Below are 25,887 nucleotides of genomic sequence, written 5' to 3'. Positions count from 1 at the left end.
ATACTTTGTTTATGCTACCTGTTGAGCCTTGATTTATTATTCTGCTGCGACCACTAGTCAGGTAAGCTAATCTGTATTTTTTTTTAACTCTATGCGTTATGACGTCTTTCACGAGTATCCGGAATATGCAGGTGTAAGTAATATGAATCATCCACATATCTTTTGCGACTTCATTATCTGAGATGTGAAACACATGGAAAAGCTGCCTAAAGACAATCAGCAGTCCCGTGCGCACACACATAAGAGACACGAACATGCTGGTGGAGTGAGTGTGTGTTACAGCAGTTTGGCTGATAGATATGAATTTGTAGCTAAATCGTTTGCCGGCAAAGCAGCATTTCGCATTGTTTACATCATTGCTACAGCATACCGTTAATGCTAGACACTGTACATGTCATGATCAATTTTAACAAATAAAAACACTTACTTGTAGCTTACAACTTCTGCTTTGAGGAGATTTTAGCCGAATCCAGCACTGAACTTGGAGAGATTCTGGAGCTGTTTTGTCAAATCATGCTTGCTGAGTATTTTATAATTCTCTGGAAGATAATTAATATTGAACTGAAGGCACTTCTGTCTTTGTGTCGTGTCCTTTGGAAGCCTAAATACAGAAACAGACGAAGCTCTGTGGAAACAGCCGTTTAGACGCATTTTTAGCTTCATCTCGCTATAACGTTAAAGTGCTTCTGGCCACGGCCCTTACCTGCATGCGCATTGTGAGATGCGCAGTAAATGAACTTGTGATGTCACAGGGGGGCGGAAGTATTTTTTTGTAGTCCCTAAAATTTTTCATTGTAGGATTTGCTAAGCTAACTCTGTAAAAACCAAGGTCTCCCTTTGCATTGAACTTAGAACTTTTTACATTCAGAGATGTTGTTTATGTTCACACAGCTACATTACACATCGACTAAAGTTTAAAATATGAGATCATAGTGGACAACCCCTTTAAATTAAACACACGTGGGAACAAATCAATGAATTCTACAACCGTATCAAAAGCCTGTAATGTTAAACAGGGTGCGGGCCGTGACCTATGCTCATGACACTATGCACAAAACTGTGAACTTAGGGTGACTTTTGTTAAAACTCTTGTCATACAATAATAAATCAGCGTAGGAGGCCAAGACTGTGACATAACAAAAGACTACAATCGACAAAACAGCTTTTATCAGTAGATTTAAATGTTGACAAAAAAAACTTACCTTGATCTGTTATATTGTGCTGTGCGCTCATGAGAATACAGCGGTGTTGTTATTCATTTGCATATGCCGCGACGCGATTGGCTCTCATCCATTCTGACAATAAAGAGCGAGAGCGGCGATTGGCTCCCGTCCATTCTCACGATGGAGAGCGAGTGCGGTGATTGGCTCTCGTCCATTCTCACAATGGAGAGCAAGTGCAACAATTGGACGAGGAGAGAGGCTGAGACAGACGATCCTGATCCAGGTAGCGCCACAAGGACTTAGTGAAAGGTCACCTACAGTGGTAGAAACGCTGAACTTTGCTATATGAACCCAAATTAAAGTTTGCTGAAAGAGAGTCAAAAAGGTCACAGAAACACCCAAACGTGGAGCTCGAACATAAGACCCTGTGAATAAGAGTCTCATGCTCTACTAACTAAGCTAGCGGGGTTGTTGAAGATTTTGTTCAAGAGCTAGTTACCATTTACATCAATACCTTCCCTATCCATGACAATCTTCTGCTTACTCCTGATGTCATCTTGCAACGCTTGACAGAATATGGCCCAGGAGCTACGCCCAAGTCACATGTTAGTAGTTGCAAAGCAGCAAAATACTTAATTCATCCCAGGGTGGGCTTGAACCACCAACCTTTCAGTTAACAGCCAAACGCGCTAACTGATTGCGCCACAGAGACTTAACGGAAGGTCACCTACAGTGGCAGAAATGCTGAACTTTGTCTCTAAAGGTCTGCTATACGAACCCGAATGAAAGTTTGCTGAAAGAGATACAAAAAGGTCACAGAAACAGCCAACGTGGGGCTCGAACCCACGACCCTGAGATTAAGAGTCTCATGCTCTACCAACTGAGCTAGCCAGGCTGATGAGCACCTTGTTCAAGAGCTAGACACTGTGTACATCAATACCTTCCCTACCCATACAAATTTTCAGCTACATCCTAATTTCATCTTGCAATGCTGGATAGAATATGGCCCAGGATCTATGCTGAGTGCACGTGTTAGCAGTTGCAAGGCAGGATCATTTTTAACTCGTCACTGGATGGGCTTGAACCACCAAACTTTCAGTTAACAGCCGAACACGCTAACCAAATGCATCACAGAGACTTAGTAAAAGGTCACCTACAGTGGTAGAAAGGCTGAACTTTGTCTCTAAAGGTCTGCTATATGAACCCGAATAAAAGTTTTCTGAAAGAGAGACAAAAGGTCACAGAAACACCAAGCGTGGGTCTCGAACCCACGACCCTGAGATTAAGAGTCTCATGCTCTACCGACTAAGCTAGCAGGGTTGTTGAGGACTTTGTTCAAGAGCTAGTTACCATTTACATCAATATCTTCCCTACACATGAAAAATGTTTCTGCTTAATCCTGATGTCATCTTGCAACGCTGGACAGAATATGGCCCAGGATCTATGCCTAGGTCACATGTTAGTAGTCGCAAGGCAGAAAAATGCTTAATTCGTTCCTGGGTCGGCTTGAACCACCAGCCTTTCAGTTAACAGCCAAACTCGCAAACCGATTGCGCCACAGAGACTTATTGAAAGGTCACCTACAGTGGCAGAAATGCTGAACTTTGTCTCTAAAGGTCTTCTATATAAACTCGATTGAAATTTTGCTGAAAGAGAGACAAAAAGGTCACAAAAGCACCCAACGTGGGGTATGAAGCCACAACCCTGAGATTAAGAGTCTCATGCCCTACCAACTGAGCTAGCCAGGGTGGTGAACACTTTGTTCAAGAGCTAGACACTCTTTACATCAATACCTTCCCTACCCATACAAATTTTCTGCCACATCCTGATTTCATCGTGTAACGCTGGACAGAATGTGGCCCAGGATCTATGCCCAGTGCACGTGTTAGCAGTTGCAAGGCAGCAAAACGCTTAACTCATCGCTGGATGGGCTTGAACCACAAACCTTTCAGTTAACAGCAGAACATACTAACCGATTGCGCCACAGAGACTTAGTGAAAGGTCACCTACAGTGGGAGAAACGCTGAACTTTGTCCACCAGGTGACTCTGTTGTGTGTAACTTTTACACATTTTTGTATCTAGTTAAGTCTGGTTTCTAGTGATAAAGAAATTTTCATTTTGTTGTAACTGTAGAGGAAAAACGTGTTTTCCTATACATTTTAAATTGATAATTTCTCAAAGTGTAAAATTATAAGAGATTATGTGTGTAATTGTGTATAAATTGTCAAATTTACCAAATGTAATTACATAAATTATTAAGAAAATAATTCATTCAACCTCACAATGCTGCTCTGTATTGATGAGGGGGTCGAATGTGCAGTAAAGCCAAAAGACAACGTGTTTGTGTTAAATTGTCTTCTGCAAGACTAAATAAAGTGGAGGAAAGCAGCGCTTGGTGTCAATTGAAGTTATTGAGTGAAAAGCAGATCAGTTACAAATGGTAATACACAGGTCTGTGCTTATAAACATATAATGTACTGCTGTACAGTAACGTGTCATTTGTTTGTTTCGGTTGTCTTCATTTTAATGGTTTTTAATTTGTTTTTGATTCGTGGGTCTTTCTGGGGACGCGCTGCGACTGCTAGCCCGACAGTGGAAACGCAACATAATTTTGGCCTCATTACTCATCTCCCGGGCGATTGGCCCGGCCCGATAAAAGCCCTGGCTCGCACTGGCCCGATAGTGGAAATGCGGCTACTGGCACTTCCCTGCCAACACTTCAAGAACCGTACTCTTCCAGAGCGAGTAAAAGGGCTCGCAAAATCACCCTGGATGCCTCATTTGATGTTTGATAAGTAAATTAATAAACAATTCGTAAGTGTGGAATTTTTTCATGTGAGCTTTTTACACACAAACTTTTATAGGGCAAAACACAGGTGTTGCTAATCTAGCTTGAGTGGTGGCACACAGTAGATGGGAAGAGGAGGAATACAGCTTAATTAATTTTTACATAGATGACTTTAATACATAAAATAAGTAAGCTGACCAAAGCTCTTACGGGGAGAAGACTTTATCGAAGACAATGAATAGTGCAGTTCCTCAGCAGCGATGTTAACTCATTGTTAACTTAACCCAAAGTGAGACATTACTTTATAACAAAGGATGTAACCCTCGGAGATCAGCCTACTTCTTTGGTTGGGTCACAACTCTTGAGTTCCTGTAGGTCATTTGGTTCACACCTTTTCAGATGCAGATACTTGTTTGCATATGAAACAAGTCATACAATCTATCAACATATAGAGTTATTTTGGGTTCTTGCAGCCCTGCAGGTGTTCAAAGGGTTTCATCTTCAGAAAACTTGATATGTATTCAAAAGTTCACACTTGTCCTGGTAAGAAACTCTGGTTATTTATAGTGAGTCAGGAATCATCTGATTGGTAAATCATGTGTTGGCTAATGCAGGACCAGCCGTAGACAAACATAAGCATGTGATCCTCTCAAAAGTAGTATAAATAAACTTCACTTGAATGAACAGCCAAACTACATGAAAAAGCTGCCGTTTTGAATATACCAGTGTTTGTGTGGACAAGGCCTCAATTTTGGGGACTCTGCTCTCCATTGTGAAGCTTTAGGTGAGTGTTGAGGCTTCTTTTACGTTTAAAGCCCTTTCCACACTCACTGCATCTAAAAGGGTCCTCTCCTGAGTTAATCTTCTTGATGTGTTTCCTGATGGATTCTTTGCGTGTGAGACTCTTTTCACACTGATCACATGTCAACACTATGGTTCCAGTGTGACCATCCATGAGGTTCTTGAGGCTAGCTTTGGTTGTGAAGCGCTTTCCACACTGAGTACATGCAAACGGCTTCTCTCCAGTGTGAGTTCTCATGTGGTGTTTGAGTGAGCTTTTATGTGGGAAAGTTTTCCCACACTCTGTGCATCTGTAAGGTTTCTCTCCAGTATGAATACTCATGTGGTTGTCAAGACTTGTTTTTTGAGTAAACCTTTTCCCACACTGTGTGCATGTGTGAGTTTTTTTTCCAGTGTGAATCCTCATGTGGATGTTAAGGTCATGTTTTTGAGAAAAACGTTTTCCACAGTATGAGCAAATAAAACTTCTGTCTCCAGTGTGTGTTCTCATGTGGACTTCAAGGGTGCAATTTTGCTTAAAACTCTTTCCACACTGGATGCAAGAGTACGGCCTCTCCCCAGTGTGAATTCTCATGTGCGCTGCAAAGTTTCCTGATTGGTAGAAGCTTTTTCCACACTGTTGGCATGTATACGGCCTCTCTCCAGTGTGAATTCTCATGTGCACCGCAAAGTTTCCTGGATGATAGAAGCTTTTTTCACACTGTTGGCATGTGTACGGCCTCTCTCCAGTGTGAATTCTCTTGTGGGTTGTAAAGCCTTGTTTATAAGTAAAACTCTTTCCACACTGTTCGCAGGTGTAAGGCCTCTCCTTCGTGTGAACTCTCATGCGAACATCAAGGTTTGCCTTTTGAGTGAAACTCTTTCCACACTGTTTACAACTGAAAGGCCTCTCTCCAGTGTGAATTCTCATGTGGTTTTCAAAGCCTTGTATGTGACCAAAACTCTTTCCACACTGTTCGCAGGTGTAAGGTTTCTCCCTAGTGTGAACATCAAGGTTTGACTTTTGACTAAAACTCTTTCTACTCTGTTTACTGCCGAAATTACACGCAGATTTGGATTTCCGAGGTCTTCCACGTGATGAAGTTTTTTTAGTCAGTGTAGGTTTTTCATCAGTCGTTATTTCTTGGAGTTTCTCTTCCATTTCATTCTGTTCATGAGCCTCTTCTTTCAACACCATCAGGTCTTAAAAAAAAAAAAAAAAAAAAAAACATTGTTTAACTTTAGTACGAAGACACAAAGTGACAAGCAAAAGATGGATGTTTCATCCAGATATTAAAATGAGTTTACCATTTACTCTGCGTCATGTGGTTTTAAACATTTCCTTTCTTATGGAACACAAAGTAAGCCAGCATTTTTTTTACAATATCTTCTTTTGTGTTCAACAGAATCCAGAAACTCGTAAAGGTTTAAAACCACATGTAAAACATGAGAGTAAAATGGTATCCCTTTAAAGAGTTCCTTTTATGAACCTTTTTTTACAAGATGTAAAATAAGTCTTTGGTGTTCTCAGAATGCGTCTGAGGTTTTAGTTCAAAATCAGATTATATACCTTGAAGAAAATATAATTTTGGCGGTCAAAGGAAAACCAAGCTCTTTTTGTGCCTGTGGCTTTAAATGCAGATGATCAAATGCACTCGCTCTAGATTATTCATGTTGTGTTCCCTCATATGCATCTTCCACTGGATTTAAACATTTGTAACTTGCTTGGAAGACCTGATTGAGACAAATACTGCATGTTCATAGCAAGTACACATAACTTACGCCTATATTTCTGAGTTTGAATTATTGTAGATAAATTATGTTATATAACAAATGTTTTCCAGTACTGGGTTGCAGCTGGAAGGGCATTCACAGTTTAAATAGAAATGCTGGAGAAGTTAGTTGTTCATTCCGCTGTTGCGACCCCTAATGAATAAAGGGACTAAGCCGAAGGAAAATTAATGAATGAGCACATGCAAATGCTTAATGCCACGTTTGCTGTAAACTGGAGTGATGATGAGATGGCAAGATTACATACTTTACTACTTCATTTCATTTATTTCAAAAGTTTACACTTAACGAGCCTGGGGCTCCCATTTGCAAGACGAAAGGGGAGTTCTCGAGAACTCTTCTGTAGTAGCTAATGAACAGAAAGTGATTGCTCTTAAGAGATAACTACTTACTAGATGCCGATTTGGATTAGTCAAGTAACTTAAGTTGCATGTTTTTAGACAGTGGAAAGAAAACCCATGTGAGCACCGGGAGAATGTGTAAACTCTGCACAGAAACGTCATGAGGCAACAGTGCTAAAAACGCAAAAAACATCTTGGTGTGTGTGGGTCTTTACACTGTTTTCAGGATCTAAAAATTCATTCTGTAAAAAAAGTCTCAAGCAAAAAGATTCCAATGGCGGCGCCTGCTGGTACATAAAGAATATGATCAATACTGACGAACTTCACACTCAGATGTTTGCATATCATCAGCATGCTGTAATCCATTTCTTAAGCAGCAAAAGTCATTTTTAAACTAGTTTGTTGGCCAGTTGTAGTTAGTGCAATGCTAAACGTTATTATTCCACTATAATTTGTTTTGTCTCATGTCGTCTCACAAAATCGTCATATAATTTAGAATACTGTAGTTCAATGTTTTAAAATAATAGTTATTTTTTGTGTCCATTTTATCCAGCATATTTAAAATTAGGGCATCTACGTTTTCTGACATACTTTAAACCAGGGTTAAAATTTTTGACTCAAGAAGGGCTAAAGTATAAGGAATTTTTCAAATACCCCAGATGGAAAAGGGTTTTATTTGCCCTATATATAATTATATTATATATAAAAAATTAATAAATACATTTAATAATACAATAATAAATTAATATAAAAACACAGTATTTTATATATTTCTTAGCAAAAAAAAAAATTATATTGTGTAAAAACAAGCTTTACTTGTATCCGTACACTTTTTCCAACCTAAACTTTTTTAAAATGTAAAAAAAAAATTAAAAAAAAATAAACAAAGGTTTTAAATGTTTTAAAACTATAATTAACTAAATCTTTGCACAATAATCTGTCCAGGTCAATGTCCTCAGCAGTAAATACAAGGAGCACATTTATGCAAATATTATTGTAAGGAAAATAATTAAACCATTATGATAAACCGAGTTAAAATGACAATTTTGAATAAAAAGTTTTATTGAGATGGATTGCTGGTGATTGAATGGGTTTTGGCCAGATTGGGTAGCAAAACATGAACAAAGGAAAATTAAGACTTGTTTAAAAAGACTTAAGACCTACAACACAATATTTCAGTAAATTTAAGAGTTTTTAAGGCATTTTTAGATTTAGATTTTGGAATTTAAGACATTTTAAGACCCTGCGAAACACTTTGTTTAAACACAATAGCCCTGGTAATTAGTTATTATAATAATGATTTAATTCTAACTCTAGCCCAAACTATCACTGTAATAGCAGATATCTTCTATGAGAATACTGTAGGTCAAATAGCGTCAGCTCAGTTAAACTTTTTTAATTGATTGTTTTTATTTATTTTATATAGTACCAGTGCTTTAGGATGCTTTACAAACAGTAGGAGAACAAGAAAAGCAATAACCTTAAGAAGGTAGAGAAAATAGGAGACTAATAATACATAAAATAATGACAAAAAACATGAGAACAAGTAACAAGAAAGAAACTCATTCTGTCTTTTAATGAGTGCTTTTGTGCATTTAAGAGAACTAGGCAGCACACTCAGGGCTGCAAGATGGATTTAATTTAGTATTCTTATTATTAAAATATATCTGAATGAGGATCAAATGACTGCGTTGGTCTTTGAGAATAAAAGTCAACCTGTTTGTTCCTGCAGATCTTCCTGTTTGACTGTGAATGTTTCTTCAATCTTCAGGTCTTCACTTTCTACTTTAATAAATGCCATCTTTATAACAGTGTGTAGATCAGTCGCTTCAGCAGGAGTTTTTCTCTGAGTGTGGACACTTTATCCTGTTTAAAATGAACAAAACAATGAACAGAAATAAGATAACTTCTCTTCAACACTTGCTTCAAATGAGCAGATTAAAGCTAGTACTTTATTTCTTACATATATTGATGTAAATTTAGAATGGACTAACATTAAATTAGACCTTCATTAAAACACTTATTACACACTGTTACATCTCTGTAACTTTTTTGAAACTTTATTCAGGTATGTTCTTAATCGTGTTGTTTGTTTCATTTACTTTATTGTCTGCTTACAGCAACGTGTAAAAAGAGGTAAAATTGGTTTTATAATTGCAAATTCAGACTTTCCCCTTAATAATGTAATTTCATAAAAGTATTATTTGCAAACTCTAAATACTGAAATCATATTAGCAGCCAATGACTATCAAAGTACAACATTGTTCACAGTCAAATAAACAGTGCTAATGTTGTTTTCAAGTTACACTTAGGGATGGCTGACGTGAAACTGATGTTTCGACACAGTGTCGAGATCCCGAAGCGCAAGTGTTTCGAAACACTGCACCGAAGCATGATCCGAAGCACCAAAGTCACGTGACTAAAGTGTTCGAAACACCTAGTCACGTGACTGAAGCGATTCAAAGCATCGATCAGCTTAGAAACGTTTCGAGACCTGGCGAATCCTAATTTGACTGCCAAGGTCTCCAAGCTACCTCTGTCTCATATGGCTTAGAGGACTGTGTGTTTGCTAATTGATTCTATGCCTAGCATGATGTTTTGGGTTCGAATCCCGACTTGTACAAATACTCTGGAATCATGGTTTTATGTATTTTAATCATGTTTCTGTTTTGTGTAGCCTAAATAGGATACAGCTACAGTTACGCCATCAATTTAGCATCATTTTTGTAACACTGTAAAACAATAATAAATATTTTTACAGTATGGTTGGGTTTAGGGTTAGGGTAGACATGAATAAAATACAATAAATGGGAAATTTAATGAATAATATAAATAATTATTGATAACTTCAGGCCACCGTTTTTGATCTAGCAACAACCCTGTTTTAAGACAAAAACAAGACATATTTATTCACAAATTGTTTATTCGGATATCAGACCAATGTTGAAACAAAACGATACAAGAGCAAAGCATTACCAACTGGTATTAAAGCATTTTAAAACAACTGCAACAAACTGGCTTCAAAATCTACTAACCCTGCATGGAAGTCTGACTCCTTACCCACTGTACTATGTTACTTGAGGGAATTCATGTACAAAGTTGGGTTTAATCCCTCAATTTGTTCAATCGTTCTTTGCTGAAACTGTTTCAGTGCAATACATAAAAAATTACCACTAGGTGTCACTGTAGAGTGGGGTTTCGAAACGTTTCGAAGCTTCCACACATTTGCTTCGACTGTTTCATTGTTTCACGAAGCCTTGCTTTGCCCACCACTCGTTACACTTGCATGCTAATTCAGATCGAATATTTAAAGTAACATTGTGTACAATATAGAGACTTCTAAATGAACGAATGTGTGACTATAAAACCAACTTTACCTCTATAACGTGTAGCACTTTTTAGCACAAGACAAATTTCCTTTCAGGAACAAAAAGTTTATCCTATCTTTATTCAAACAATAGTCCTCATTACTGTGAGTGAAATAGTACTCCGTTGTATAAAATTTTAAAATAATATTGTCAACAACAGGTACATAATTTAGCACTGAATGAAAAAAAACAAACCTTAATCAATCGCTTTATAAAAGCGTAAACGCTTTAAAACAAACCTTTCTTCAGTTAAATCACAGCGCGACGCATGCTTATGACGTCACACACCACGCCAAAATAAAAGTCTTTTTTTTAAACTTACTGTTGCAGTCATGACTTATTGACACATTTCTCCCTCCACTTTCTGACATACACAGACACACATATTTGGAGTTAATCAAACCCTATACTCTAAACATTTTAAGACAATTTAAAAAATGTTTAATCACTAAGTAAAAGTTATTAAAGCAGAAAATCTCAACGTTCTAAAATGTATAAAAAATAATCAGATGGGTGTTTTGAGCTGAAACTTTACAGACGTAAAAGACTTATCTTAAATTATGAAAGGGGGGTAAAATAGGTGCCCTTCAAGTAAAAACTATTCATTACTACTACATGTTTTAACTAGTCATTCCGTATAATATATATATTTTCTCTGCGTTTGGACACTTTCCTGTAAAAATTAACAAAGCAATAAAAAAATGCCCTGTTTAAAATAAATAAAACAATGAACAAAAAACAAAATAACTTCTCAACATTTGCTTCAACAGTTTCTTTATATGAGAGTAATTAACAAAAATAAATCAGGTAAGTGTGAGCAAGAAACAATAAATAAATAAGCTGATTAAAACTAGTAACATTATTCTATTTCTTATATATAGTGATGTATATTTAGAATAGAATGACATTATGCAATTTAAAAAATTCAACCTTCATTAAAACACTTATTACACACTTAAATGTTGCTTTATTTAAACTTTAACAAAAGTTAAAGTTTTTTAACAAAAGTTAAAGTTATTTAAACTTTAAACTTTTGTCTGCTTACAGCAACGTTGTAGCACTCTTTTGCACAAGACAAGAATTTCTTCTCGGGGACAAATAAAGTTTATCCTATCTTATTCAAACAATAGACCTTATTGTGAGTAAAATACTACTTCTTTGTATAAAGGGTTAAAATAATATTGTCAACAGCAGGTACATCTAGCATGAAATTAACAACCTGAACTTTTAATCAGTTGGTTTACATCTGTGTACAAGCTTTAAAACAAACCTTTCTCCAGTTTAATCACAGTGCGGGAGCGGCACAGCTATATGACCACGCCAAAATAAAAGTCTTTTTTTTTGTTTAGCTTTTTCCCCTACTTACTCTTTGTCATGAATTATTGATACATTTTCCACTTTATACTTTATCTGCTTTCTGTTTTGTATTTGTAAGACCATCAATCTTTATGTTAATTGAAAAAAAGCATTTACCCCCCAGATCTTCACCTTCAGGTAGGTTGGTAAGAGGTTGCATTTTGTTTAAACAGTTGTATTTCTTTATCCATAGCTTTAACTCATTCACTTGCATTCAACTGATGTTACCACCTCTTTGTATGTTTGAATGGGGAAACATCAAATTCTTTAAAACTGCCTGCCAAGTTCCAACCTATATATGTAATAGGTTGAAACTTAACTAGGTTAACTTGGGTTAAAACTGGGCTACAGTCCATTTGTCAGGATAAAAACAATATTTATAACCAAATAAACAAACAAACAAAAAACTAAATAAAAAGTTGTAAAGAAGCTTTTAAAAATGACTGAAGAACTTTAATACAACGTTGAACAGTGCATCCACACATGTTTAGATTTGACATTTTATAATGTTAGCATTCAGATATTATTTGAGTGTAAATTCAGAATGTGCAACTCACCTTTCCAGTCTTCAATGAATAAGTGGGATGAAAAAGTGGCCTCAGTGGGTTTTTCTTTGTAGGTTGTTGTTGGTAATAATCCCAATGTAGGAATCAACAATCGTAGTTTGTCATACAAAGTTGATCTCTTTACTTAGAAAAATAAGCCAATGACGTTTCTGTTAGGAACCCAGAATATATAGATGCAACCCTGCTGAGCTACAGGACCTGGAATGTGATTGGATAAGACTCAATTGCCCTCCATTAATGCTGGTATAAAGATGCAAATGAGCAGTGGAGAGCAGTGAAGACTCAAGACACATACAGTGGGGGATGGAAAGTCCAGCAACTTTACAAACCAGTTTACAGAGAATTAATGATGTATTGGGAAATAAGTTGACTTTAGCCATCTTCATTTGATTTGTTGCTTTTGTTTTATTGACCTTATTCTAAAACGCGGAAGTGTGCCTGTTTTCGCGATTGTCTTAGAACTTCCGATTCAGTCGCCTATGGGAGAAATGACTAGGAATAATAAACGGCAGAAAATGGCCAAACTACTTGCTCAACAAACAAATGTTTGCATGACTACACAGACCAAGAAGCATAATATAATGAGAAAATATTAAATTGCAACATCAAGCAGCGTAACGAGCAGTTGTTAACGTCAAAAAATGAATGGAAGTGAATGTGACCGGAAGTCGCGAGACAAAAAGATTCAAATGGCAGCGCCCACTCGACAGCTGAGAATAAGGTGAATACGCCACAAATATCTTCCTTCTTCTTCTTCTTCTGGCAGCTGAGAATAAGGTGAATAGGACTATTGATGGAAGCTTATTTTTTAGTTTGGCTGCTGCATGTTGTTGATAATATTGATACTTATGTTGAGGTATTTTGATTTGAAAGACATTTCAATTTATTTTTTTCCCAAGCCTGGTTAAAAGGTAATGCAAGAGTTGTGTGTTGTTTTTGTAGAAGCTTCTCAGAGTTGCTTGGCTGAAGTCTTTGTGTAAAGATGCAAATGACCATTGAAGACTCAAGCCACACTGATGTCTCAATACATACAGCTACATTCACTTATATAATAGTCATGTAAGTCTTATATTATTATACAGTGATATATTATCATTTGTTAAAAGAAACAATTTCTGAACTTCACATTGAGGTTTTATTTGTCAAGTTTAGTCAATATATTGATTTGAGCTAACTATTAGCATTTTTTTAGTCATTTATTTATCACTGAACTTGTTCTTTATGTGAGTTTAGAGTCTTTTATTTCTCTTAAAGCACATGCAGCTCTTTACTGGTTTCTGTAAGACAGTCAACACACTCTTAACAGGTCAATTATTTCTTTCCAAAAGTGTCTTCACATTTTAACAATCAAAATGTAACTTGTTTCTGTGCCAATTTTGTTTTCTTTCCTCCGTTTTTTAGTTGAACAGAACATGTGTGAGCAGCTCAGCTCAGCTCTCTCGAAAGCCTCTTATTCACCTGGTATGTAACAAAGATGTTTTTCCCTCTGATTATCACTTGTGTATGTTAATTTTGTTCACTGTAACGTTAACGTTAAGTTAGTTAAATAAACTAAACTCATTATGAAACAAGTCTTAACTGTTTTATTAAATGAGGCTTATAATACAATTCAGTTGTATTCTTTTAAACTAACACTAACACAGTACATATTGTATATTTCTCACTGGTGTTAATGCAGTGCTAACATTTACTAATGAGAACTAATTGTATATTGTCACTAACTGTAGATTTTTTTTGGTGTTCAGGTGTACCTGATAATAGCTAAAGTGTGAGGTGAGTGTAAATTCTGAGCACACAAATATAACCTAAATTCATTATCACAATCTAAACCTATATATATATATATATATATATATATATATATATATATATATATATATATATATATATATATATATATATAGTGTGTGCGTGTGTTAGGTTGAGTCTTATTCTACTCTTATTATATTCATATTTTTTTGCAGCCACAGCCACTGATGTTGAAACACTGATGCTACCAATCAACCCTCGCTTGATTATTAAAGGTAATGTTGATGCCTTCCTCATTTTTATTAGATTTTTCAATGTCAGGTTTTTCACAGATTTGTTGTGAGCAGTTTCTTGTACAAACTCTTTTTCTTCTTCCAGAAGTTCCACCAGTACCTCCAGTCGTAGTAAATATTAGACAAAGATTTTTTTAAACTATAGTTTTTATTTTTATTAGCAATTTTACTGGGCATGTGTGTTTGTTTGCTTGGTTTTTAATAGGCAGAGCATGGAATGTCAACTTTGTTTCTACAAACAAATTTAATTATTCACAAACACCTCTAATTTAGTCCTTCTTTCCCCCTTTTAGTCTTATTCCTTGGAGGGTCGAGTGGTCATGGGACCTCACCTGGATTTCACAACTGACTTTGAATCTGGTCTGAAACTGAAGTATGCTGAAGATGCCTTTTGCACTCTGGAATTTAAGGTAATGTCTACAATAAATATTGTAACTGAGGGCTTGTTTTGGGGGGGTTAAACAAGGAATGTATAGGAGCACAAGTCATGACTCCCCTTGTCCCCTTGTTATAAAGGGCCGTGTTGCAGACACAAATTGTTTGTCTGTGCTGGAGACCAGAGGGGAAGCTGTCTTTAAAAGGATGGGGCTCTTATACCATATGTGAAGTTACCTATTCAGGTAATTGGATTACATGCAAGTCATTGCAAATGCATAAATAGTGGGAAATTTTTACTGGTCAGCACAAATTAAGTGAAACTCAAAAAACGTTGAAAAATATTTGGAATATTTGCAAAAAACTTGATTGAAATGAATACAACACAAGTGCTGTATCACTTCAATCAAGTTTTTTATTGCAAAATTTTCCTAATATTTAAATCATAAAAAATTAGCTTGATGCAAGAAACATCCTGCTAGTATTCAAGAGCAAGTGCTGTGATGCATGTGTTAACTTTGCAATAAGTGTGAACCCAGCATTAGATTATAGTCTGTAAACAGAAGGTGTAAATCAAATCAACTGTTTTAAAATGCTCTGCCTAGGTCATTAAAACCACTATTTGTTGTTGGACTGTTCTTGATTGTGTGTTTGTGATGGAAATGTTTTTCAGATGTTTTTGTTTAAATGATTGCAGTTTGACTGAGCTACAGTATTGTCAGCATGTTCAAACTGAGCTAACAGTAATTTTGCTCTCTAGTGCAGCAGTAGTGTCCCAGTAGTGTTGTATGAAGCTAACTGTTTGTCTGCCCTTTTGCTTATAGGTGCTTTTTGGGCACCAGTTTGGAGATGGGAGACAGACGAAGTCAAAGAAGCAGAGAAGACACATCAACCAGCAAGTGTGTAAAATTATCAGGAAAATGATTGACCTTGAATAGACGACTGCCTAATTTAGCAAGAAGTTTTGTCTCTCTCTCTCTCATGTGTGTATATATATATAATGAGAGAGAGAGAGCACTCTGAAGCACTGCTTTTTATATGTATGCTACATATGATGTCAGTTTTTTTTATTAATATGTTCTTATAGTATTTTTTGAGGCTTCACCTTCACCTTTTGAAAGTTTTCTGAAATGTTTACACAGATGTCATTAAACTGTTAAATAAATCTGTAAAATGTATGTGTGTTTGTTTTTATTTTGATTTTAGAGTCTTCTCAGATCACCCAAAAATGAAGATTCTGTCGTCATTTACGCATCCTCAGGTTGTTTGGACACAAAGAGGAATATTTGATATTTTTATTCCTGTGTTTAACAAAAAAACATTTTTAACAGAGCTGGAACAACCTGAGGGTGAGTAAATCAAGATAGAATTTTCATTTTTGTGTGACCTAAAATTGCTTTGAAATTTTACAGCACCAAACTGTTAAATTACAGTAATCCGGGATATAATTAACTTTACAGTTAAATCAGGTATTTAAACTGCAACCTACTGCTAAATCACAGTAATCGTTTTGCAAATTCACAGTAAAATATAGTTAATTCTACAAGATAATACTGTGAAATCACAGTAACAGACTTTATTATCTACTGTAAAGTTACAATATATGGTTGTAATTTCACAATAATTTAATGTGACAAAACCACAGTAAATTACTGTGAACTACCTCACAATAATTTACTGTGAATTTACATACAGTAATTTACTGTGAAAGTAATGCAATTATTAGCCAGTAATTTACTGTGAATTTAAGGTCAAATTTTTTACAGTGTAATGGTTTTTTAACAGATTGTTTTAAAATTACAAGATCGATTAGACAAGGATGTCCTCTTTCAGCACTATTATATTCCCTAATCACAGAACCTTTAGGGTTAGCAATAAAACAAGAAACTAAAATTAAAGGAATAAAAATAGAAGAAGAGGAGGATGAAGGAAAAATATACCAGTATGCTGATGATACAACAATAATAGTGAAGGAGAAAAAGAGTGTAAAAGAAGCCATGAAAAAAGTACAGGAGTTTTGTAAGGGTACAGGAAGCAAAATAAATGAAAATAAAACAGAATATATGAGGTTTGGTAAAGCAGATATTTTAACAGATTGTTTTCAATTTAGAGAAGTAGAAGAACTGAAAATTTTAGGAATTTTAATTGGTAAAATTGAAAGAAAAGCAACAGAAAAGATGTGGGATGATCTAATAAGAGGAATAGAATCAAGATTAAATTTTTGGAGGATGAGAGAACTTTGCTTAAAGGGTAAAGCCTTAATATTAAATGTTTTAATGACATCAAAGTTATGGTATAAATTATATATAACAGAAATGCCATGTTGGATAGAAGGGAGATTGAAAAAGTGTGTTCAAGATTTTTTATGGGAGGGGAAACCCCCAAGAATTGCATACAATACAATAATAGGAGCAACAGAAGAAGGAGGGATAGGATTGATTGATATTAAACAAAAGAAGAATTGTCTTAGAGTCAAAATGGTTAAAAAGCTTTTACAAGAGGAGAACTCAAAAGAATGGAAAAAGGTCATGAAATATTTTTTAAACAAAGTTGGCAATTTTAACTTAGGAGAAGACATTCTTTGGTTAAAAACTAAAAACTGGATGAAATTGAAGTTACCAGGGTTTTATCAAGAAATTTTAAGTGCATGGGGGAAATTTTTAGACGGAGTATTTTACCAAGTAATGGGAAGAGAAAACTTGCTAAATCAACCTTTGTTTTTAAATAAAAGTATTTTAAAAGAAGGGAAGGAACTATTTTTTAAAAAATGGATGGATGTAGGGATTTTAAGAATAAGGGATGTTCTTTATGAATTCAAAAAGGGATTTTTAACTAAGCAATATATAGTAGACCTAATGGAAGAAGCTAAAGAGGAATACAGTGTAAAGGAAATAGAAAATAAACTTGAAACGGTCAAATGTGCCATACCAAAAGAATGGATTACAAGAATAGAAAATATGGAAGAAGGTGCGAATAAAAAAGGCATACATGTCAGTTTAAAAGGAAAGCTTTGTGATTTTAAAGATTGTTTACTGAAAGACTTTTATGTGTATTTTAGAGATAGTGTATTTCAAGAACCTATAGCAAATAACTTTTGGGTACAAAGATTGAATAGTGTGAAAAAGGAAAATATATGGAAAAACATGAGAGGGAAAATAATAGAAACAAGATTGGAATGTTTTGAATATTTTATAAGACACAAGGCAATTTTTACTGAGTGCATTTTAACAAAGATACAGAGAGAACAAAATGCAACATGTAAGGTTTGTTTTCAAGAAGATGAAGAAATTTTACACCTGTTTTTATACTGTAAAGAATTAGAATGTTTTTACATGAAATGCCAAAAAATGCTAAAAGATTTATTAAAAGACTGGGATGAAGAACAATTGGAATGGAATACTCTTGTGATGTTCGGATGGAATATGGAAAACAAAAACAAAAAGTTTGTAAATCTTCTTATAATGATGATTAAAAAATGTGTGTGGGAAAGAAGAAATGTAGCAAAACAGGAAAAAGTTGTTTTAAATGTGTGGAATGTACTAAAACGAAAAATGGAAAGATACATAAAAAGTCTGTACTGGTATTTTAAAGGAGAAGACATGTTACCAAGCTTTTATGATGTGTTTAATGATGAAGTGTATAATGTTTTAAATGGTTTAAAGTGGAAAATGCCCAAAGAGGATGTTATGTTATGAAGAATGTTTATTTTAATGTAATTGTCTTGTGAAATTTCTTGAAGTTTTTAAATGTTAATGTAATGTGATTATTTTTTCATAAAAAAAAAAAAAAAAGAAATGCCCGATCTCATATGAACTCGGAAGTAAAGCAGGGTCGGGCCTGGAAAAAAAAGGCGGGCGTTTACTTATCGCGCTGGGTGACGAGTCACTAGGAAGATATCAAGGCTTCCAAAATGATAGACTTCGGGTAGATGTGTGGAACAAATTGATAGCTGGATATGTGACAGCACGTGGACGAGAAGCTCTTGATGTAGAGCGACCTATGACCGACGCAGAAGTGCGTATGCAGGCGGCTATGGCCGATCAAGTCGCTCTCTACCCTGCTAACCTCGGCGGTTTGGCAAATATGGAGGGTCATCCCGATGTACCCCCGCCGCGTCCACGACGTCGCCGGCGTCCTGGACACCCTCGGTTCGGTAATGCGAGGGATTCATCTGAGGATGATGACGACGACGATGACGGTGGCAACAACGGGGCAGGACGAGGACGCCCGAAGCATAGCCGTCAAGGGAGCGATCGATCAGGTGATGATCGCAACCAGGACCAAAGTGACTGTGGTGGGAGTGGCACTCAGTCTGATGGTGACTCAGGAAACGATTACCATATGGCCAGCCAGGATCCTGTGCCCGACACCACACACACATTGACACCCGGTCAAGCACAGCTTATCGCTCATCTCGAACAACTCAGATCAGAGCTAGATAGAGCACACTCGGACCATCCAGGCATGATGAATGCAGACCTCTTGCGGCAGAATTTGGAAACCTTGCCAGAACAAGAGGATGAAGTATTCACTCCTGTAGCCCCCATCACAACACAGCCGACTGTTGCTGTCGTCTCACCGGCTAAGGCTGTGACATCTGCGTCCCTCTCCCAACCATCGACAACAGAGGCGATGTCGCAAGGTCCTCCACCGGGACTGCCGCCTGTCACCAGTCAGCCCATCCCATCACCGAGCCCTCTAAGACAGCCGAAATACACCTTTGTGGACGGACGGTTAGTTGATCAATCTGGAAAGCAAATGCCATCTGAGTTGTTGACTCGAAAATGGACCTCACACCAACAACCGTCCACCAGCGAGGACGACTTACCCCCAGTGGCCAGCACACCACATGATGCCGGGAGGGAGAGACTGTCAACCTACCCACAGGCTGCCGCAACCACACCAAAGTCTGCACCTCCGCCTCTCAGTGTGGGTACAGGAACTCCCGCGCAGGCAGATTTTGCAGACATGGCACACGACTCACTCAATTCCACTATGTCAATGGCACAGTGGTTTTATAGTGAAGAGGGTGCATACGAGCCAGTACAGCCGGAGGCTCAAGCTCATTTAGGGTCTGAAGCATCCCGAGCCGGCCCTGCCCCAGGGCACAGCACTCAGCACGGACAACAGCGCTCGTATTCAGTGGGAGATGTGGCCGCTGGTGCCGGAGGATCAGGTGGACACCAGTCTGTCATATTGCCAGATCACCACTCACCAGCTAGGTCAACCGACGGACTTAGGCAGAGGCATTCTCAGTCCAATTCGTCGTCGAATGGAAAATCTGCTGGAGCTCCCGCCAACTCCGCAACCCACTCGCGAGGAGTATGAGCGATTCTTCCCGCAGCAGATCGGACGGTTTGTCCCCACATCTTAGCGAAGTATGCCTCAGGAATTTTAACTGCGCACGTGAATGTATGAGTGTAAGAGTAATAGTCAGTTCGCGTTATGTTGGTCAAGTGCTGTTGCACGGTTCATGGCCGTAGTTTCTTAATTTAGTGAAGGTCTCGTGGAAGAGATTTTATGTTCAGCGCCGGTCGCATCTGTGAAAGCTCGAGGTCGATTGTCGGGGGGGTATTTAGGGGGTTATAATAATCATAATAATATTATTAATAGTATTAGTAGTAATAGCAACACTAACAGTAACGACAATAACAAACATGGAGAAGATCCAATAACAAAATCTACCTCAATTTCTACACAGATAAATTAGTTCATTGTTTTCAAAAAAAAAAAAAAAAAAAGAAATGCCCGATCTCATCTGAACTCGGAAGTAAAGCAGGGTCGGGCCTGGTTAGTACTTGGATGGGAGACTGCCTGGGAATACCAGGTGCTGTAAGCTTTTCGAAGTCCTTCATTTGGCAGCTGATAGACTTCCCCGTGTCACAGCTTCGCTGCCATTATTTTTTCTCGCCTTCGAGGGCATTGTTTCTGTCGGTGCTGTGTCGATGCCAGCTGAGCTGCGCTCTGTCCCTGGTGCCGCGCCTGTTTTAAATAGCCAACTCTTGACGGCCTCTTTCGCTTACGGCCATACCACCCTGCAAATGCCCGATCTCATCTGAACTCAGAAGTAAAGCAGGGTTGGGCCTGGTTAGTACTTGGATGGGAGACCGCCTGGGAATACCAGGTGCTGTAAGCTTTTCGAAGTCCTTCATTTGGCAGCTGATAGACTTCCCCGTGTCACAGCTTCGCTGCCATTATTTTTTCTCGACTTCAAGGGCATTGTTTCTGTCGGTGCTGTGTCGATGCCAGCTGAGCTGTGCTCGGTCCCTGGTGCCGGGCCTGTTTTAAATAGCCAACTCTTGACGCCTAACCCTAACTCGACAGATAACCCAAATTTAACATTTTCAGCAGTAGAAATATTGGATAAATAGATAAAAGTTGTGGGTTTTCAGCATCTCACTGAGTACTCTGACACTTTAGAATGTAAAATTAAGAATAAACACACACATGTTGGTCATACAATTAAAATTTGACTTTTTTTTGCGCATGTGCTTGGAGTGCCTGTTTGATGGTAGCTCTTTTTTGATAACTCAGGGAAGGTTTAAGCTATTTTTATATAACCAACATCATTAAAAAACACATATTCTTAGCTTTCTAATGAGCGCACATGCACTACTGTATCTTGTTCAGAAATATTAAGGTCACAAGGTTAAATTGGCCAAAAGTTAGCGCACCTCTACTGTTGAAATAATTAAAATTCAACTCGACAGATAACCCAAATTTAACATTTTCAGAAGTAGAAATACTGGATAAATAGATAAAAGTTGTGGGTTTTCTGCATCTCACTGAGTGCTCTGACACTATAGAATGTAAAATTAAGAATAAACACACACATGTTGGTCATACAATTAAAATTTGACCTTTTTTTTTTGCGCATGTGCTTGGAGTGCCTGTTTGATGGTAGCTTTTTTTTTTGATAACTCAGGAAGGATTTAAGCTATTTTTAAATAACCAACATCATTAAAAAACACATATTCTTAGCTTTCTAATGAGCCCACATGAGCTACTGTATCTTGTTCAGAAATATTAAGGTCACAAGGTTAAACTGGCCTAAAGTCAGCGCACCTCTACTGTTGAAATAATAAAAATTCAACTCGACAGATAACCCAAATTTAACATTTTCAGAAGTAGAAATATTGGATAAATAGATAAAAGTTGTGGGTTTTCTGCATCTCACTGAGTACTCTGACACTATAGAATGTAAAATTAAGAATAAACACACACATGTTGGTCATACAATTAAAATTTGACCTTTTTTTTTGCGCATGTGCTTAGAGTGCCTGTTTGATGGTAGCTTTTTTTTTATAACTCAGGGAAGGTTTAAGCTATTTTTATATAACCAACATCATTAAAAAAACACATATTCTTAGCTTTCTAATGAGCCCACATGCACTACTGTATCTTGTTCAGAAATATTAAGGTCACAAGGTTAAACTGGCCTAAAGTCAGCGCACCTCTACTGTTGAAATAATAAAAATTCAACTCGACAGATAACCCAAATTTAACATTTTCAGAAGTAGAAATATTGGATAAATAGATAAAAGTTGTGGGTTTTCTGCATCTCACTGAGTACTCTGACACTATAGAATGTAAAATTAAGAATAAACACACACATGTTGGTCATACAATTAAAATTTGACCTTTTTTTTTTGCGCATGTGCTTGGAGTACCTGTTTGATGGTAGCTTTTTTTGATAACTCAGGGAAGGTTTAAGCTATTTTTATATAACCAACATCATTAAAAAACACATATTCTTAGCTTTCTAATGAGCCCACATGAGCTACTGTATCTTGTTCAGAAATATTAAGGTCACAAGGTTAAATTGGCCAAAGGTCAGCGCACCTCTACTGTTGAAATAATAAAAATTCAACTCGACAGATAACCCAAATTTAACATTTTCAGAAGTAGAAATATTGGATAAATAGATAAAAGTTGTGGGTTTTCTGCATCTCACTGAGTACTCTGACACTATAGAATGTAAAATTAAGAATAAACACACACATGTTGGTCATACAATTAAAATTTGACCTTTTTTTTTTTGCGCATGTGCTTGGAGTACCTGTTTGATGGTAGCTTTTTTTTGATAACTCAGGGAAGGTTTAAGCTATTTTTATATAACCAACATCATTAAAAAAACACATATTCTTAGCTTTCTAATGAGCCCACATGCACTACTGTATCTTGTTCAGAAATATTAAGGTCACAAGGTTAAACTGGCCTAAAGTCAGCGCACCTCTACTGTTGAAATAATAAAAATTCAACTCGACAGATAACCCAAATTTAACATTTTCAGAAGTAGAAATATTGGATAAATAGATAAAAGTTGTGGGTTTTCTGCATCTCACTGAGTACTCTGACACTATAGAATGTAAAATTAAGAATAAACACACACATGTTGGTCATACAATTAAAATTTGACCTTTTTTTTTTGCGCATGTGCTTGGAGTACCTGTTTGATGGTAGCTTTTTTTGATAACTCAGGGAAGGTTTAAGCTATTTTTATATAACCAACATCATTAAAAAACACATATTCTTAGCTTTCTAATGAGCCCACATGAGCTACTGTATCTTGTTCAGAAATATTAAGGTCACAAGGTTAAATTGGCCAAAGGTCAGCGCACCTCTACTGTTGAAATAATAAAAATTCAACTCGACAGATAACCCAAATTTAACATTTTCAGAAGTAGAAATATTGGATAAATAGATAAAAGTTGTGGGTTTTCTGCATCTCACTGAGTACTCTGACACTATAGAATGTAAAATTAAGAATAAACACACACATGTTGGTCATACAATTAAAATTTGACCTTTTTTTTTTGCGCATGTGCTTGGAGTACCTGTTTGATGGTAGCTTTTTTTTGATAACTCAGGGAAGGTTTAAGCTATTTTTATATAACCAACATCATTAAAAAAACACATATTCTTAGCTTTCTAATGAGCCCACATGCACTACTGTATCTTGTTCAGAAATATTAAGGTCACAAGGTTAAACTGGCCTAAAGTCAGCGCACCTCTACTGTTGAAATAATTAAAATTCAACTCGACAGATAACCCAAATTTAACATTTTCAGAAGTAGAAATACTGGATAAATGGATGAAAGTTGTGGGTTTTCTGCTACTGTTTTCAATTTCTTAATTTTACCATAAGGACAACCAAAGTTATGATTTTTTTGTCTTTTCTTTTGTAATGAATTGAATAATGATTATTTATGCAATGCCATTTAAATCAAGTTTTTTCTAAGCAAGAACAGGTTTTTTTTTTCAGTTATTAATCTTTAATGTATTGAAAATTTATAGTCGTTTTTTAAAGTGTATGTTAATTGTATATAGTTGCATTTGTTTAAGATTGTATATAGTTATTATTGTATTTTTTATATTATTATGTACAGACTTGGACAAAGCCAACAAAGACAAGGCAAAGCAAAACTTCTCTCCCAATTTTAAGGTGAAAATGTTTTTCACGAACGCCTTGTACTCCAATGCTTATAACCTCAGAAATGAAGCATATAGTTCATTGTGTATATAGTTATGATCATGTTTAGTGTTTTATTTTTGTCTTATTATTTTGTATTTTGTTATCTTTTTAGTAGTGTGTATTTTATGTAGATTTTTTGTTGAATATTAATATTATATGTATTCATTTAAATTAATTAATTTATTGAAGGAGTAAATCTGTTATAGGGATGTGCAAAAACCTCATTGTTTTGGTCATTCTTTAAGTCGATCGACTACAAAACCGGACAATCCAGTTAGGCACATATTTTAATATATCATTTTTTATATATATATATATATATATATATAATGTTTATTGCCTCTTTTTAAAGTGTTTGATTTATGTATATAGTTACAGATTGCTAATTAATTATGATTAAGAGTGTATATAGTTATTTATTATTATTATATATTATTATGTATATATGTAATAATTATATTGAGTTTTTTTATTTGTGTAATTGCCAATTAGCAATGATTATGATTAAAAGCATATATAGTTTTTCTTGTTTATTTTATTAATTTGGTAATAATGAACCAGATCACTACCGATATTCAGACAAAATGCAGCAGGTCACCTAAAGAAAACCACAGGAAGAATACTACCAGGAGTAGAGCATGCGACCTGAAGATTAATTTGACTCAACACGAGAAACCTCAGATGGCCAGGACTTGGGAAAATGAGCTTGTCCTAAACCCACGGGCGAGGAACCATTGGAAAGCAAGCCTGGTGCCCCGCTGTAAGAAGCCACATGCAGGTAGAACTGCTCTATGCTTTTCTTATATGACTATATCTTGTTCAGAAATATTGATGTCAAAGATTAAATTGTCAAAAAAAGAAAGACAGTGCAGCAGTATTGTTGTATAGCTGCAGATGAGCACAGGCCTCAGTGACACATGACCTGTATCCAGCAGAGGCCCTTTTGTTCTTTTGTTTGAAGGTGAGAAGATGCAGGTGTGTGTGTGTGTGTACACTGAAACAACATTTAATGTGATAAATAAATGCTGTTGTTTAGACAGAGATCTGCATCTGAACAAAGCTTAGTCTTTTAAAAGATATTAGAGTGCCTATCACCATGTGTGTTCATGGAGCTTGTTTCCAGCAGAACACTGAAGAGGCACTTATCCTAAAAGGCTGCATAGGTTGAAAATAATGAAGTGTATTTTCTTAATTTAAGGATGGCACATTTTTAAATGACACAAATAGTTTGAACAATCATTTATTATATCTCAAACACTGGCTCTGTGTTTAATTATTTGTTTAGTTTAAATGCCATACATGAATATACTGAAACAGAGCTTGATGACACTGACTATTTAAATTAATTTTTTTTTTTAAGAATATAAAATAACAGCACAGTGGAGGACTGTTAATTTTGCCTCAGTGTAGCAGATCCCAATCTGTACATAACTAACAATCACACCGGAAACAGCAGGACAGCTTTGCATCACCTTTTCTCCTTTCACACACACAAAATAGAAACACAAGTGCAGGAGAAACTTTTGCACGTCATTCCTCGTCAGCGTCTGAACAGGCCTTTTTCACACTTCCTGGTTCCGGTAAGCGAAGCAGTGTACCACAACATCCGGTTTCAATGCGACGGAGCAAGAAAGAATGGCAGGGTCATCTCATCGCTGTGATTGCCGCGTTCCCAGCTGCTCCAACTCAAAAACGACACTCTTACTTTAATGACCACGATCTCCCGAAAGACGAAGGACAGGGAAAATCATGGATGACAATATTAAAGGGGGTTGAATGCCGTTTCAAGTTATATGCGGGAGTACATTCTTATGCTGTATACACTTCAAAGCGGAGATTAT

General features: G+C 36.3%; 1 protein-coding gene, 1 long non-coding RNA gene and 1 other non-coding gene across 4 annotated transcripts; 2 read left to right on the top strand and 1 right to left on the bottom strand.

Annotated features, from left to right (window-relative positions):
* Nucleotides 1-855: 855 nt before the first annotated feature.
* LOC137491088 (uncharacterized) lies at nt 856-12,249 on the bottom strand. The gene is made up of 3 exons (XM_068220173.2): nt 12,146-12,249; nt 8,581-8,730; nt 856-5,935 (listed from the first exon to the last, which is right to left on the bottom strand). Exons 2-3 carry the CDS (start codon nt 8,663-8,665, stop codon nt 4,698-4,700), a joined length of 1,323 nt encoding a protein of 440 aa, XP_068076274.1. The 5' UTR covers nt 8,666-8,730; nt 12,146-12,249; the 3' UTR covers nt 856-4,697.
* Nucleotides 12,250-12,424: 175 nt separating this feature from the next.
* On the top strand, nt 12,425-15,749 carry LOC137491133 (uncharacterized). Of its 2 annotated transcripts, XR_011011097.2 has the most exons (6): nt 12,425-13,615; nt 13,900-13,927; nt 14,119-14,178; nt 14,490-14,606; nt 14,713-14,816; nt 15,396-15,749. It is a non-coding gene; the product is annotated as an uncharacterized lncRNA (long non-coding RNA). The 2 variants fall into 2 exon arrangements; XR_011011100.2 differs by lacking the exon at nt 12,425-13,615 and having other exon boundaries at nt 13,887-13,927; nt 14,125-14,178.
* A 4,839-nt stretch (nt 15,750-20,588) lies between these two features.
* LOC137493862 (5S ribosomal RNA) lies at nt 20,589-20,707 on the top strand. The gene has a single exon (XR_011013837.1). It is a non-coding gene; the product is annotated as a 5S ribosomal RNA (ribosomal RNA).
* Nucleotides 20,708-25,887: the final 5,180 nt, after the last annotated feature.

This window comes from Danio rerio, chromosome 4 (genome assembly GCF_049306965.1).
Source record: "Danio rerio strain Tuebingen ecotype United States chromosome 4, GRCz12tu, whole genome shotgun sequence".
In the NCBI taxonomy this organism is placed as follows: Eukaryota; Metazoa; Chordata; class Actinopteri; order Cypriniformes; family Danionidae; genus Danio; species Danio rerio.
The sequence above is the reverse complement of the archived record's forward strand: the minus strand, read 5'-3'. Positions and strand labels throughout refer to the sequence as shown.